The sequence below is a fragment of the Panthera leo genome, chromosome F3, assembly GCF_018350215.1.
Source record: "Panthera leo isolate Ple1 chromosome F3, P.leo_Ple1_pat1.1, whole genome shotgun sequence".
NCBI classification, from domain to species: Eukaryota; Metazoa; Chordata; class Mammalia; order Carnivora; family Felidae; genus Panthera; species Panthera leo.
Window position 1 is genome coordinate 28,181,366 of NC_056696.1, and position 15,637 is coordinate 28,197,002.

Genomic DNA, 15,637 nt, shown 5'->3' on the forward strand with positions numbered 1-15,637 from the left:
GGCTGGGCTCCCTCCAGCAGTGCCTGCTGGTATTTGGATTTGTTCCTTCTTGGCAGGAGTCCCTGAGGTGGGCACTATCCGGTCTCAAGAGCTTATCTGGGAGGGCGGGACCCAGTGTCCTCAATTTACCCTCTGTAGGAGAGCTAAAGCAATACACTGTGTACCTGCCTCTCCTAGAACAGACAATCCTGGAAGCCTGCCTGGCAGGCAGATAAGGGCCACCAGCCACCATGCCTGATGCTCTGTGGCACAACAGTCACACGCCCCACCCCCCAGTCACAGCCGCTGCTCAGAAAGACAACCACTTTCCTTTTACAGGAAGGGTTCCCTTTTCCTCTGAGCCTATCTTCTTCCTCCCCCCGCCCACTCTCTCGGTGCCCCCTCCAGGTTAGCTCATGTGAAAAGATCACGAGGACAGGTTATGAAAAGCAGCAGCAGGTATGACCTGGAGAACCCCTGCCCATCTCTTCCTCTCTGCCCGGCAAGACAGGCCTTTGCACCTGTCAGCCCCACGAAGCCAGGGCTGCTCGGGGAGGACTCCAGCAACAGGGTACCTTCTACCAGCTGCTCCAGAGTGGCTCCAGCCTACAGAGGTGTCTGCCCCAAAGACACAGGCCTTCATTTCCCCTGCCCAGCTGTCCCCACTGCCCTCTTGCTCCCAGGCCTGTGATCCTGGCCCACGCTGCACCAAATCTGCTCCACCCTGAATACCTGGCAGGCTCCAGTGGGGGGCAGGCAGGGGGCCACGTGTCTCTATGGGACTCGAGGGCGTCGATGAGCCTCTTCCGCAGCGTCTCCACATCAGCACCAGCCACTGGATGAAGACGGACATGGTGGGGGGGGGGGCATGAGGAGGGGAGGAGAATGAATCCCAGCACCCTTGTCGGCTTCACTGAAACAAAGGGCCCAGGGCACAGGCTAGTTCTGAGAGAAACAGAGCATGGCTCAGTCCTTAGCAGTGGGGGTGGGGTCTTCTTCTGTGGCCCTAAGTTATGCAAGGAGACCCATCTCTTAGGGGACAGGAAAGAGTCCTTCAGACCTGGGACCCATGAGGGTTTTCCCCGGAGGCTAGCTGGTCTGTCCCTCTGGATGCCAACCCCATTTTGACAGGAAGGGTTAGCCTGGATACACTGTGACCCTCCCCTCTTCCCAGGACCCTGAACGAGCCAAATCAGAAGGGTTTCTTCAGCCTCCTTTCCCTGAAGGCATCTTCCAGGCTGGCTGGGAAGGCCACACAAGAAACCACAAACTCCACTTTCACCTGGGAAACTCTTCACCCAGGAGACCCTGCCGGGCTCTCCTCACCTCAGTAGAAACCCAGCAGAAAGAAAAAGAGAAAGACCATGGACAACTGGACCCAGGACACCTACCTGGCAGTGCTGTTCCTGAGCCGTTCTTGGTGAAGGCCTTAAAGAACTGGAAGCAAACATACAGGCGAGAGTCAGTAACACACGGAGCTAAGACCACAACAGCCAGATGCTGTTGTGCCAGATGGATCCGTGTCTAAGACCCTCTACTTACTCAAGGGGGTTAATTTGGGAAAATTACTTAACTTTTGTGAGCCTCAGTTTCCTCATCTGTAAAGGAGAACAGGACGGTTTCTGCCCCTGGGGCTGGACACGGATTCCTGTCTTCCCTGTCTCCATACCCAATCCCTACCCCCACAGCTCTGATGCACCCAGGGACGCACAATACTAGAGGCAGACGGTCTCCCTAAGCACCGGCACCCAGCACACCGTGACTGGAAAATATCCGCTGCATGGATGAAAGGATGAGGCAAACCCAACCGAGAAAACAAAGTCACGTCATACTTCCCCCAGAAAATGTAAGCAACCCTCTGAGGCAGTCTGTCCTTAGAGGCTGGTGTCTGTCTGTCCACTGAGAACTCCCAGCCTGGCACAGCAGACACTCCACGAGGGGAGGGGTCTCCAGTTCAGGTCCTGTTGAAGGGTGGGCCCAAGCCCCTGAAGAAACAAGTCTTGTTACAGACAGGCCAATTTAATTCACCACTTCGTCCTCTTTTCCCATTTACGCGAATGACACTCCAGCCTCAGTGTGGAGCGAGAATGACCTCCTTGGGCAAGAGGACAGAGAGAACAGAGGACAATTCCTCAGGACGTGGGCCTCTGTGTAAGTGGCAAGACCACTGGCAGGACTCTGGCCTGTGCTCTCCCGGGCTCAGGAGGGAACAAAGTTCAGTTGTCTTGACAGACAGACAGCTACCTAAAGGCCTGTGAGAGAGTCTGCTGGCCAGGAAGAGGCCTCTTCCTGAGGTCCTCCGGGGCCACCTGTAGCTTTCTTTGGGCCTCTGCCTGCAACAGTACGGCCATCCGGCCTTATTCCAAGCTGGTGGTTTAGTACGGGCCCTGCGGTCTACCAGACCTGGATTCTGCTACTCTTGCTGTGTGACCTTGGGCAATCCATTAGCCCCCCTCTCCCTTTTCATCTTTAAGATGAGATGACACCATCCACCTTGAAGATTTGCTGTGAGGAGTCAAAGATAACATATCTAAGTGCTTGTGTCTGATGCATACAGTAAGGAACGAATAAGTGTTAACTGCATGATTACTACCATCCCCTTCCCTTGTTCCACCTCTTAAACACTAGGAAACACTGACCAGCTAGCATTTGTTTATTCCAGCCATTTGTAGGCGGAAAACTAACAGGCCACCTGCCCACCCTCCCACATGAGGAACCACAAAGATGCACAGAAGCCACCCACCTCTTCCCATCTACAACCTTCTCCTGTTCCCTCTGACCTCACCTGGCTCCTACTCCTGCTAACTGCTTTATCCTCTTTCTTTCTAGTCCATTAATATGAACTTTTATTCTAGGTGAAAACCATCCACAGATACACGCCACATATATTTATTTTTATTTTTCATTTTTAAATGTTTATTTTTGAGAGAGAGACAGACAGAGAGACAGACTGTGAGTGGGGAAAAGGAAGACAGAGAGGGAGACAGAGAATCCGAAGCAGGCTCCAGGCTCTGAGCTGTCAGCACAGGGCCTGATGCGGAGCTTGAACTCATGAAATGTGAGATCATGACCTGAGCCAAAGTTGGACGCTTAACTGACTGAGCCACCCAGGCGCCCTGCCACATATATGTATGACAATGTTCTTTGCAGTTATTGAACAAATTCTGAGTGAAATTATACGTTATCCTAACACTTGTAAGAACAATCACAAAGTTCCTGAATTGCGATGGGATCGAGTAGAGAAAGCATGTTAAGGCATTTATGGACCGTCACTGCTACGGGTGTTATTTTCAGTCATGAGAAGCAGTGTGGCAACTTGTCTTCATCAACCACCAGGTCACCCAGGTCTGAGCAGGTGCTTTATTAAAAGGGGCTGGCATGTTACCTCCATCAAAAGGCACCCTCCCTGGACCCCAGCGGAGACTTCTAAAGGCCCCGGCCATGGGCAGCAGGGAGTGAGACAGGAGCCCCAGCAAGACTGACCCAGGGGAATGCAGGGACCCAAGACACACCCCCAGGAAGACCTCCCACGTCCCTCCACGTGCCCCTGTGCTACTACACAGCCTTCCCTTCTGTCCTCAGATGCCCATCTACCTTCCAGAACAATGTCGCCACTGGGGCTCCAGCTCCCAACTTCATGCTCTTAGGAACTTTTTCCGATCAATTCATCTCTTTCCCCTTTTCTGCCAGCAACTTCCCTAAGCCTACAAATAGACTCCAATCCTCCTAATTTTTTTTTTTTTTAAAAGGGCAGGAAGGGAAGTGGGATGAGAATAGAGAGACGCCCTCCTTCCTCCTCCAGTTACTGCATTTCCCGTTTTCCTAGCACTGCCAAATTTCCCAAAGCAGGGTCCGCTCTCCCTCTCCGGCTGCCCCCTCACTTCACTCCCATGCTGTGGCCTGTGGCCTGTGCCCCCACTGCTCAGCTGACCCCTTTGGCCAATCCAATGACCTCTCCAGCGCCTCCTTGCTTCCTCTGCAGTGTCTGCTTTGCCCCCATGGCCAGGTTTTGCCATTTTTTTGTACCATATACTCCTGACATTCTCCTCGTTGGCCTTCACATTGCCATCTCCCTTGATTTGCGTGACACCGACCAGGCCTTCTTCGCCATTTCACAGCCTTCCCTTCACCCTTGTCCTAGCCTCGCCCTGGACTCCTCTCTCGTGTCCCCTGCCCCCACCATCTCCTGTACCCAGTCTCTAGCCATGCATCAGCTCTTGACACTCTTCTGTTTAAAAAGCCCTGGGAAAGGGGCACCTGGGTGGCTTAGTCTGTTAAGCGTCCGACTTCAGCTCAGGTCACGATCTCATGGTTTGTGAGTTCGAGCCCCGCATCGGGCTCTGTGCTGACAGCGCAGAGCCTGGAGCCTGCTTCGGATTCTGTGTCTCCCTCTCTCTCTGCCCCTTGCCTGCTCACATCCTGTCCCTCAAAAATAAACAAACATTAAAAAATTTTTTTTTTTATAAAAAGCCCTGGGAGGCATCGTCAAAAACAAGGAGGTTAATCCATGCTTTTGGACAAAGGAGCAAATGAATGAGTGAATAAGCCTACTGTTTGCCTCCCTTGCCAATGTCATCTACTTGGTCTAAATGATTTGCAATCTGAACCCTCTGTCCAGGTCCTCACCTGTCCTAGACTTCCGTTTCCTCCTGGTGCCCTCCACCCAGGTGCTACCCCTCCCCCAACTCTCTAAGGCACCCCTCCCCCAACTTGTTTCTCCATTTATGTTGCTTATTTCATCCCATGCTCATCCTTCTCCCCCCATTATCCAGACCAGCAACTCGTCCTCCCCCTAACCCCATCAGCCAGTCAGAGGACAAGTTCTGTGAATGTGACCTTTGTGATTCTTCACCAGTCGTCTGGGCCAGTTGCCCTTGTCCAGACCAGGGCTTACCACCTATTTCCTGGCCTAATGCAACAGTTGTCACCTGTCCCTCTGTGAGCTCAGACATTTTCATCCACTCAATTTTTGCATTCTCCAACTCTGTTCCTCGTTGCCCCTTTGCTTAGTGGCACAGTTCCGGTCTGATCATGTCATTCTCCTGCAAATCTCTCCCCTGATTCCCCACTACCAACGAATAATGGCTAAACTCACTGGGTCCGAGGCCTTCTAGGACCTGACCCAAACTTACCCCCACTGTCCCCTTTCCCTACACTTCAGCTATGACAGGCCTGAAACCGGAACTTTCTCTGGACTGTAGAGGACTGTACTCTGGCACCTCTGCAAGCCCCACGGTGTCGAGAACATGGAAGTTCCCAGAAGGCATCTGTTCAGCTGAGCAGAGAACCTCTGCCCTTTGATCATCTTAGATGCTCATGTGAAAATCATATTAAAATCTAGTCAGGGCACATTTTTGTCCTCCTATTAAAATGCATCCTTCTTAAGTCAGCTGTTGGAGGAGGCGTGTGCCCTCCCCAAGGGAAACCACCACAACTCTTGGAAACAGGTAATTAAGATGTCAGCAGTGAGTTTTCTTTCTTCCAGGAGCAGTCGGCACCCGGTCCCTTTCCTCCCGCCACTTCACGCAGGACCCTTCCCCAACTCTGCGCCCCTGGAAGACCTCCCCATCTCCCCAAAGGCAGGAGACCAAGGGGCAGCAGGTAGGTCTTTATCAATCTGTCAAGAAGCAACACCAATATCAAGAGTAACTGCCTTTCTAGGGGTCAAATAAGGCTGAATGGAAAGCATACTTTCCAGTGGTGACCATCGATAACATTGGATCCAAGCTTTTAAGGCAAGTTTCAAGGAAAATGACCCGGTCTCCAAATATCTTATGGTGATCCCAGGAGGATCCATATGCCTAACCATTGCTATGTTGGGGCCTGACTGTGGAGGGGACCACAAGAGAGCCGGTGACTGCTGACTGGGGGCTCATATCCTTCTTCCTGAGAGAGCCAGGAGTCCCCCTCCCTGACACCCCACCCTCTTGCAAGTGCCACATAAGGTAACAGCCCAGCCTCTGTGCCCCTACAGGCCGTCCACACTCCCAGCCTTGAACTCAGGGACCTGCCATTCCTGGGCCCCACCACCCTGCCTCAGCCCTGCCCAGGAGCCTCTGCTCCAGCCAGACCAGTCTTCTCAACATGTCACACGGTTCTGCCCACACAGGGCCTCTGCTCTTACCTCCTCCTCTGGCTGCATTCCTCTTCTCCTAGCCAAAGCCCACACGTCCTTCAATACCAAGTGGAAGTCCCCTTCTTCCATGAAACCTCTCTGATGTGTTAGGGAGAGGGCTCAGGGAGCCCAGGCGATTCTTCTGGCGTTCACTGCCCACTACCTAGCTGCTGAGTTCTCTGTGTCTCCCCCACAATGGTGAGCACAGCGCAGTGCGCCCAGCAAACATTCACTCAAGGGCTGCTGATGGAAGGACTGCCTTAAATGCAGCGCCCACAGAGGAGCCATCGTGAGCTCCACAGGATGATTTAGGAAGGAGGCCGGACGATGGGAAGGAAGCCAAGTAACATTTACTGAACTCCACGTGATACTCCACAATGCTGTGGCACTCTCACGTGTAAGACCTCACTTCACGCTCGGCCACAGTCCTATTAGGTGGAGATATTAGCATCCCAGTTTTTACAGACAAGGAAAATGAGGCCTGTTGCTGAGGCATGGTTAAACAACTTTCTGAGTCATATATAGTAAGCAGTGGAACCAGGATCTGAACCCACGTGAAGTATCTCCTCAGAATCTTGCAAAGGGGAGACTTCCGTCCTCTTCCACCCCAATGCTGATGCTCTCTGTAATCTTGCCCCTGATGGGCTTCTGGCTACAAGGGGTCCTGATGGAATATCTCCTGACAGCACTACTGTGGCCCGTGGCAGAGCCCCTCCCCACTAGATCCAGCCTCTAGGTCTCCAAGTGCCAGCCAGAACCTGTTGCCAACTAGTCCCTCCCTCCCCCACACCTTTGTTTTCTTCCAGCTGGGCTCCGGCTCCAGTCTGACAGGCACCTGACACAGCCAGCTGGCCCTGCAGGGCCAGATGTTTGCTACACAGGCTGGGCTAGTGGAAGCTCACTGTTTGCTAATGGTGACAAAAGGGGTAGGAGGGAGAAGAAAGGGACAATGATACATGTAACTGGGGGTGGCCAGACTCTTGTGTGGGTCTGCCTCCATCACACCAGCAACACTCTCCCTTGCCCTGTGCGACAGGAGTTCTCACAGGCTCTAGAGGCAGGAGTGTGGACAGGTCCAGCCCCGGGGGGGGGGGGGGGGGGGCAGCAGACAGGGCATCAGGGCTATCTCTCTGGCCTGCTGGCAGCCAGGCTGACCTCTAGCCTCTGCTCTGCTCTCTAGGGAGTCCAGACACGATGCCCACAGGCACACCAGACTCTGAATGGGCTAGAATTTCTGGAGATCTGGAATTTTCCAAAACTTTGAAGCAGCGTAGTAGTAAGATGGAACATCAGTTTAGCGAATCACAGCTAGGAGTTAAAAAAAATAATAAATGGAACAAAAATAGTAGCATGCACTGCATTTAGGAAGAATAAATACTGTTTTATGAAACTTTTGGTTTAGTGATCACATACAAATCAACTTCTGGATGTCATTGGAAAATGTATATATCTTACTGTAGGTTACAGTAAAAAGGTTTGAAAGCCAGTGCCTTAGAGCAGAGACCCATCGGAAGCTAGAACCACCTGGGCCAGAGTCCTGACAACAGGACACTGAGTGTCTCTCCCTGCTGAAACTGGACTGCCAGGCCCAGCCAGGCACTGCCCGTGTGAAGGCTGGGAAAGGTCAAGACGACCAGCGTGGGGCCTTCTCTCCCAGCTCCCCTCCCACAGCCAGCTGGGCGGTGCAGGAGATGATTAATCTCTTGAGGTATTTGGGCTGCGTGTGCTGCGTGACACAGGCAGGCCAGGCACTGGGAGCTATGGGGGACCTCCCGACTGCCTGAGCCGCCTCCCTCATACCCACTGAGCCCCAGCCTCCCCCGGGCAGAAACACAAAGCCCCAGGTGCCAGGTCCCACAGAACCCTGCCAGGACATCCTGACGCGGCCCTGGCACCAATGCCAATCCCTTTCCCAGGGGCTGAGCAGGGGCTGGACCCCTGTGGCCAGTATTCACTGACAGAAGTATGAGCCTGTGAATGAGGACTCTTCTAGCCACGGTGGTCTTCCCACAGCTTTCCACACTGGGCTGCTTACCCTGGCTCAGCAAAAGTAACAGAGATCCCTGTACAGTAATTCTGAGTATTTTCAGTTACATATTTCAGGACAAGGATAAAGCAGTGGCCCTGCCAGGGAGGTCTTTAACTTGAAAGGGATGACTGATAGGCAATCTCTTTACTGCCACCTCTAAATGATATGGCAGGAGGTGTTGGCTCACCACGCTGTTCCCCAGACAGGCCTAGCCTCAGCTACACCTGGGGTTTAGGCCTGACCCCAAATGGTAACAAGAGTGTAGGAGGGAGCTCGCTGGGGCTGTGGAAACCCTGAACCTAGCAGGATTCCAATGGGTGTGAGGAACAGAAAGGTCACATAGAGGTCGAGCTGGACATTCTTGCTGGAGTCCGGAGCCTTGTTTTCCAGACAAATTCTCTTGGAATCATTAGGCTGAGATATGGCTGGTGGGTCGGCCTGCAACTTGAGGCCGCTGTGTTCAGATACCTTGTTCTAAGGACAATGCTTAGCATTTTAACCTTCAGAGGTCTTTCCTGATTATTCTTAGTGGTTATAGAAGAAATGCTTTTCTAGATGCCATTCTGGTAGAAGGAGGCTTACTATTTATAGCTGGAGGTAGGGAGAGAGATTCTGATTCTTTAAATTGGAAGCAAACTAATTGGATTACAGCCAGGGCTGAGCCCTGGGCACTAAGTATAACGGCACAACCTTGCTGTTCTGGGCTTTCCAGAACCTCCTACTTGAGAGCCTTGGAAGTTGTTCAGATGTTAATTAAGCTGCTGCTGCCCCACAGTGGGCAGGTTGCCAGGCAAGGCCTCACTGGAGAGCTCACGCTACTTTCAGCCAGAGCTGGGGTGACAGAGCCCTCATGTGCTGGGTGTGATGGCTCCCATGATGGGGACCCCTGCTGCCTGAGGCATCAGCATTTGACCAGGGGGTGAGGCTACCCGGGCAGGTCACTTCTGAGCTACTTGTCTCAAGGCACTTGCCTGATGAGGACGAAGCTTGCTGGTATTTTCTAGAGGATCATCAGGCCCCTTGAGTCTGATCCTGCCCATGGGTGGGTCAGAGCCTGAATCGGGTTTTACAGGGTTGGATCAGACCTCTGATCGGGAGGGAGGTCGGGAGGGAGAGGAATTGGAAAGAGGATCCTGGGGGCTGAGGGTTCTCACCAGCCTAGGCGATAACTACCTCACAGCTCAAATCAGAGCAGCTGAAATCGGCCCCTCCCCTCCTTATAAAGGGAAGAACTGGCCAGACGAAACGAACCTCCCGATTCACATCCCTTTCTGCCTCTACGACAGGTGTCTCATCAAGCACAGGAACAGTGCTCCAGAGGCCATGACTTAAGCGGATCGAGGCCAGAGGCATCAGAGGCCACCACGGAGCTCAGATGCCAGGGCAGCACGGGGCAGCAGTGGGCAACATGCACCGCCAGTGCCATGCCCTCTCTCCCCTCCCTGTCACGCACCCTCACGGTCGGGAAGCCAGGGATATTGAAGTCTCTGCAGACTTCGCTGTTGGTCTCCTCAGCACAGTCCAGCGCGGCGAGATTCAGTGCTGGCCTCCAGTCTGAAAGGGAAAGCAAAGAAATCAGGTGAAGTAAGAGGGACCGGGACCTCCGCCTGCTCACCCCCAAAGTGCAACATTCCACCCTCACCAATGCCCAGAGTACCTGCCCCTAAGGCTCTCATGAGAAAAGGTCACCCCTTCCTCGGGAGGGGTCTCTGAAATAGTCTGGTTATCCTGTACTTGGCCAGTGCTTAGGACACGGTTAAACAGCTCAGGCAACACTGTCCTGTAATGGTATCTGTGTTCCTCCATTTTCTGCGGTGGGGGAGGGGCACACAGGCTGCGGGGGATGACAAAAAATATGAGATGATCTTGAACGCCCTGGGACCAAGCCCTGGCACTGCCTCTGTCCCTGCTGCCCTCTAGAGAGCATCCATTCCAGAAGGGCGAAGAACATGCCTCAGGAGCTTTAGAATTCCCCAGTGGACGCTGAGTGAAGGCTTCTGCGGCCAGAGGTCCTGGCTGTCGGCCCAGCTTGGCTTGCATGGGCGGCACACGGGGTGGTGAGGACTAGCTCCCCCGCCGGACAGGGAGGCAGGAAACCCAGGGGAGGGAGGGAAAGGCACCTGGAGTCCAGGAACCGCAGGAAAAGAAGCCTGAGGCCAGAGTCTGGAAAGGTTAACAGCTCCCAAGCTGCCTGGGCACCCTGCTCCTTCAACAGGCCCCAGGCTGCAAGTCCCCCCTCCGCTCAAACTCACCGGCAGAGAAAATAATGGCCCCATTCTGGGCCATAGCCCAGGATCTGTGAAAGAGCAAACAAACTTCTCTACCAGGCAGGCCCCCCGAGCTCTGGTTCCAGGTCGGGTCCCCCTGCTAAGGTTCCACGTTACACTGAGGCTGCTTTGGCTGGAGGGCAAGATACACACACACGTGAGGCCACACAGCCGTGAGGTGGCGATGGACTGGTGCCTGCCACATGGCGCAGAGCTCTAATGGGATTTGGACACACGGGAGACCAGCCCCGGGGACCAAGCACAGGCTTCGCCGGAAGGGCAGAAATTGAGTGGAAGCCTATCAGTCAGCTGACAGGCGCCTGTGTGAGCAATAAGCTCAGAGCCCTGCTCGTGTCTCTGTGACAGTCACAAGCCTGTCCGCCCCAAGTGCTTCTTCATGTGTGCAACCTCACTGCCCAGCTTCCCCACTGTCCTCAGTGAGCACTGACAGCATTACAGGGCATTGCAGGATCAGCCCTGGCTCTCAGCGGCTCCAGGGCCAGAACCACTGCTCTCTGCTCTCTGCCTCAGTCTAGCAGGCCCAGGCAGGGGGCGAGCTTAAAGCCAGCCACCTGTGAAGGAGAGCAGAGCTGCCCAGGTACAGGGTTTTGTCCTGGATCACAGACGAGAGCACCCCAGGCCTCCCTCCTATGGCTCCTTCCTTGCCCAAGGGAGTCCCAGGGAGAGTGGGAAGCACAGGTCGCCTCCTGCGGCCGTCTGGCACACTCAAGGCTTGGCGCCTTCTGTTCTGCATCTCAGGCTCTGCTCACCTTGTGTGGGGAGACTTGGCTACTCTCAAAGGAGTAAGCCAATTAGACAAAAACATGAAAGAGAAGCACTTCCGTGTCCTTCCACCGGTGAGGGCCCCTGGCGGGGGTCTCACAAAGTCACCTGGCAGGGTGACCAAGCACTGAAGGCCTCAACTGCTCCCCTCTTCTCCAAGAGTACAGGCCACCATCCATTGGACCAGAGTCAGTGTCCACTGCCCCTGGGACACGAAGACTGAAGGGGCAGGGAGGGGAGAGAACAGAAAGCTGGTGCTCAGTGAGCGCCTATGACACACCCTGTCTCCACCACGGCCACTGGAGGGGGGGCATCACTCCCCGCACCTTACAAATGAGGCAAGCAACTGAGGCCTCCAAGTTGTCCAAAGGCTACCCGACTCAAACCCACTTCCCTTCCCTTTCCACCTCACCAGGGTCAGGATATTACCCTTCTGTTTTTGCTCTTGGCTCTGATCACAACCTTGAGAGAACGTAAACACAATGCTGTCTTCAAGTAGCATAAATTCTTTAACCCAAACATTCAGTCGCTTTCATAGACTCTCCTCTTAGATGATGATATCACATGTACAGAGTTTATGAAGAGATCATTGTGTGCCTAATTTATCTAGTTAATGTGCAACTACCACTGTGAGACAAAGATCAGAGAACTGTGCCCAAGGCACACATGAATCAATGGTAGATCTGGGATCTGAACCCAGGATTTGAGCTTCTCTTCTGGTCTCAAGAGGGCCCAAGACAGAACAGAGAGCTGCTCTGTTGGCTTGGCAACCAGAAAACCCAGGGAGTGGGGTGGAGGGGGGTGTTAGTAGTGGAGACAGGGGGGAAAGGTGATGCCTGGGAGTTCTCAGACCCTCGCTCCTGAGCAGGCCTTTGACTCCTTCTCTTTATACCTTGATTCTCTTTCCCCCCATGAAATGGAACCCGTGCCTCTTCAGCCACAGGGGGAAGTGGAGGGGTAGGCTGAGGCCAGTCAGGTGCCGAGAGTGTCAGCTAAGGAAGGTTTCTCAGGAATATCAATGTCAATACCTTAATGAGCCATAATGACATATAAAGATCTGGTTTGATACACTCATCATTCTAGTAACAGTCCAAGGAACAGGGTGCTGTTATCTGGGTGCTCCACTGGTAATTCAAAGCTGCATTTAAGTAAAGTGCACTCCTGTCAAAGAGGAAGAGAACTGGGCGAGGGAGGCTTTTTAAAGTGTCAGGTGACTTAAACACTGCAATCTGCAGGCCTAACACCTAACATTAGCAGTTATCAGACCAGCCCCGCTCCTGGGGAGAAAAAAGTTTCCTAGTGCAATTACTGCCCTGGCGAAGTAATTTCTCTATTAACAACAGAGTAAATGAGCAAGTGTAGAAGGGAAGGATGGGGACACAAGCATAACTAGGACAGCTATGGTCTCTGAGGTGGTGAGTAAAGAGACACCCATAGTAAGGGGGGTCATGGGCTCCTTCTGGAGTGCTAGGCAGTATCCCCACCCCCACTCACCAGTCCAGGAAGGGGCATGGACCCAGAGCCACATGTCTTGATTATGGCTATAAGTGGCCAAAGCACCAAGAGCTGCCCATGTTTTCTTTCTGGGCCTCCCGGGTCAAATGGGGGCCAGGGTGGATGGTCTCTCCTCTCCTTTCCAGCTCCAACAGCTGTTCAAGCGCTTAATGGCAAACTCTCGCCAAGAAAAATGGCCGTTAGTCCTTTGCGTGTTAAGCAAGCCACTATTAAGGCAGAGGCCAGACCCACCCAAACCACCAAGAGCCAGTCAAGTCGAGTGGTCAGAACTGGACCCCCATCCAACTCTCCAGGAGTCCTCCTGACAAGGAGTTAGCCAGTGCCATGCTGTCTCCACCACACCCCTGCCTCCTTGTTGTAGACTTCTGGGCAGTGAGGTCATGGGATAGACCAAATGCCTTCCCTAGCCCTCACACTGGCTGACACTCCAGGTCTAAGTCCAGAAGAGCCACAGCACCAGCAGAAGGCCCAGTCACTACATTCTCTCTTGGAATCCCATGAGGCTCATGCCATCGGCCTGGATGAGTGTTCAGCGGGCTCCTACCCTGTGCCAGACTCTGCACTAAGGCATCACAGGGGTACAAGTAAGAGAGGTGGTCTACACCATGCGAAAAAAAAAAAAAAGAGGCAAACCAATGCTGTTCAGCATCACTCAAACATCCATGCCTTATAAATGTCATCTCCATGGCTTTGCAGGGGCCATTTTCCCACCTGTACCCTCCCTCCTTCACCCACTTCTCCACCTGCCTGGGCTCGAGAGAGAGAGAGAGGGGCTCACGAACCTCCTCCAGCATCTGTACTATCTTGGGCAAGTTACTTAATCTGTTAAAAACAAAATACAATCGACTGCTCCAATATTTTCTCATAAAGATTATATGTAATAGTGGCCCTTAGCAAAGTGCCTGGCATAAGGCAAGTGTGAAAACTGCTTAAATGATGGCCTTTGGTGACCAGATTAGCCTCCTGTGACTTCCCCCTTCCCTCAATTCCTACAAGAAATGGTTGAGCCACTCCTTTGTCCCTTTTCAAACACAGCTTCTTACTGTGGCCAATTCTCCTGCTGTGTGTAGCTCACTTCCCAAACCCAAACTGCAATGTAAACAATGCTTTGCACACAGAGGTCACTCAACAAATATTTACTCATTGATTAGCCAGTGAAGAGTAATGAAGACTTAAAATGAATGCAATCAATTTCCCAAACATATAGTGACACAATAAGAGCTGCTCCTGAATAGAAAGGGATGAGCCAGATCTTTCGAAGCCAGTGTGCTAGTCCGTGGCAATGACTGCCCCAGAGAACCTATCCTACAAGTCACTGAACAAATGAGCCCGAGCCAGTCAGATGAAATGCCTGAGGCCAGCTGGGCCGGGTTGCAAATTTTTTCTCTCCCCCCATGGCCTTCCACACTCTCACTGCTTCTACCCCAGATACTCATCCCATTGGCAGAAGGCAGGGGCCACACTCCCACAGGCCCATGATGGTGTCTGAGCCTTCTGCTGGCCCACAACCATTTTCTCAAGGAACCTCGGGAATACAGAGGTGATGTGAGAATAACCCTGGCTTCCCAGCAGGGCCTCCCCCTTGGACTGGAGTAGGGGCATTCTCTATCACTGCAGGCTGACACCAGATTCGGCCACTGCTATCCTCCCACAGGATCTTGTTAAGGGGGCTGACCCATCCCCGTGGCTCGTGAGAGACCTCCGGTTCCCACCTCAATTTCCCACTTACCACTGACTGATTCATCTCCTCAGACTCTGAGGCTTTCATTTTCCTTCCTCAGATTAAGTTATGATTGGTGTTTTTTAGGGGGAGGCTGTCCCTCTGTACACTAGGGAAAGACCCCTTTTGGAAGTGGCAACCCTCATCCAGGAGTAAGCTGGGTCAGTGTCTGACTATGCAATTCATTGGAAAACCCTGGGTCGCAAGAGGCCAAACATATGAGTCAGCTGGAAGCTAACCCTTCCCTCCAACGTTCTTAAGATAGAAGACTCTTCTAGGCTGGGTTCATCTGCAGCCATTAAAGACCTCTCACGGCCTCAAGATGGAAACTGATCTGGGGATTTTTATGATTTTCAGGCCCTCAATGTCCCCTGAGGTGTTCCGGCTGCATGTTCAACATTCTTCTTCCTCCCTTCTGCCCTGACCAGATGTGTTGACATCACTGAAACAGTGTGAAGAGCTGCTGAGAAATGGCTCATTCCGGTGATGGGACCAGAGAGGCATGCAGACACGCGTCTACATGTACACTGGAGGTAAAACAGTTTATCGGTTTTGTCAAAAATAACATTCTGGGACCACGTGGCTAACAGGTGTATGCATCTTTCCAGCTCGCCACTTCAGTCGCCACTACGCAAGCTGCTCACGGTGAGTGGTGGCCTCGGTTTGAAAACCAACACCTACAAATGCACTTTTCCGCCACGAATGGCTGAGTTTATCAAGAAATACCAACAGCACAACGAGGAAACAGCGGTTCCAGTTCTCTTTCTAGAAAGAGGCCTATTCCCCAAGATGCCCTCAGTCAGTGACCATTTCCAGTCCGGGGCCCTGCGAGGGCCCTAGCACCACAATCAGGAAGTAGCTCCATTCGGAGGCAGCAAATCAGAAGCCAATCACTACCACCCCACCCACCAAACACCTACTACCTGGGTGAGGCAGACGTGTGAACCCACAGAGATCTTTAAACTGTGGAAAGGAAATCGAGATAGTGCATGTTATGTACTTACCCAGGGAGGTGTCAGACATACAGTAAGCACTCAGTACATATTAATTACTATTATGACCATATTTTTTTCAGCTCTAGTCTTAAGTTTTTAAAAAATTTACCATTTCTGCAACAGAGCACGCCTTTAAATCTCTATACATTTAGTGGTCTTGTTATCTCTCTGCCCCTCAGGCTGTCAGTAAATGAATGGGTGTATCACAATTGAGGGACTCTTAGAATCAAGGAA

At 52.6% G+C, this 15,637-nt stretch overlaps 1 protein-coding gene across 1 annotated transcript in view; it reads right to left on the reverse strand.

Moving 5' to 3' along the window:
* QSOX1 (quiescin sulfhydryl oxidase 1) overlaps positions 1 to 15,637 on the reverse strand; it is a 35,541-nt gene that overhangs the window by 18,592 nt on the left and 1,312 nt on the right. The window contains exons 2-4 of the mRNA XM_042924745.1: positions 9,577 to 9,677; positions 1,371 to 1,416; positions 712 to 814 (exon numbers count right to left, since the gene is read on the reverse strand). Of these exons, the coding sequence (XP_042780679.1) occupies positions 712 to 814; positions 1,371 to 1,416; positions 9,577 to 9,677 (250 nt within the window). The remainder of the gene's footprint in view (positions 1 to 711; positions 815 to 1,370; positions 1,417 to 9,576; positions 9,678 to 15,637) is intronic.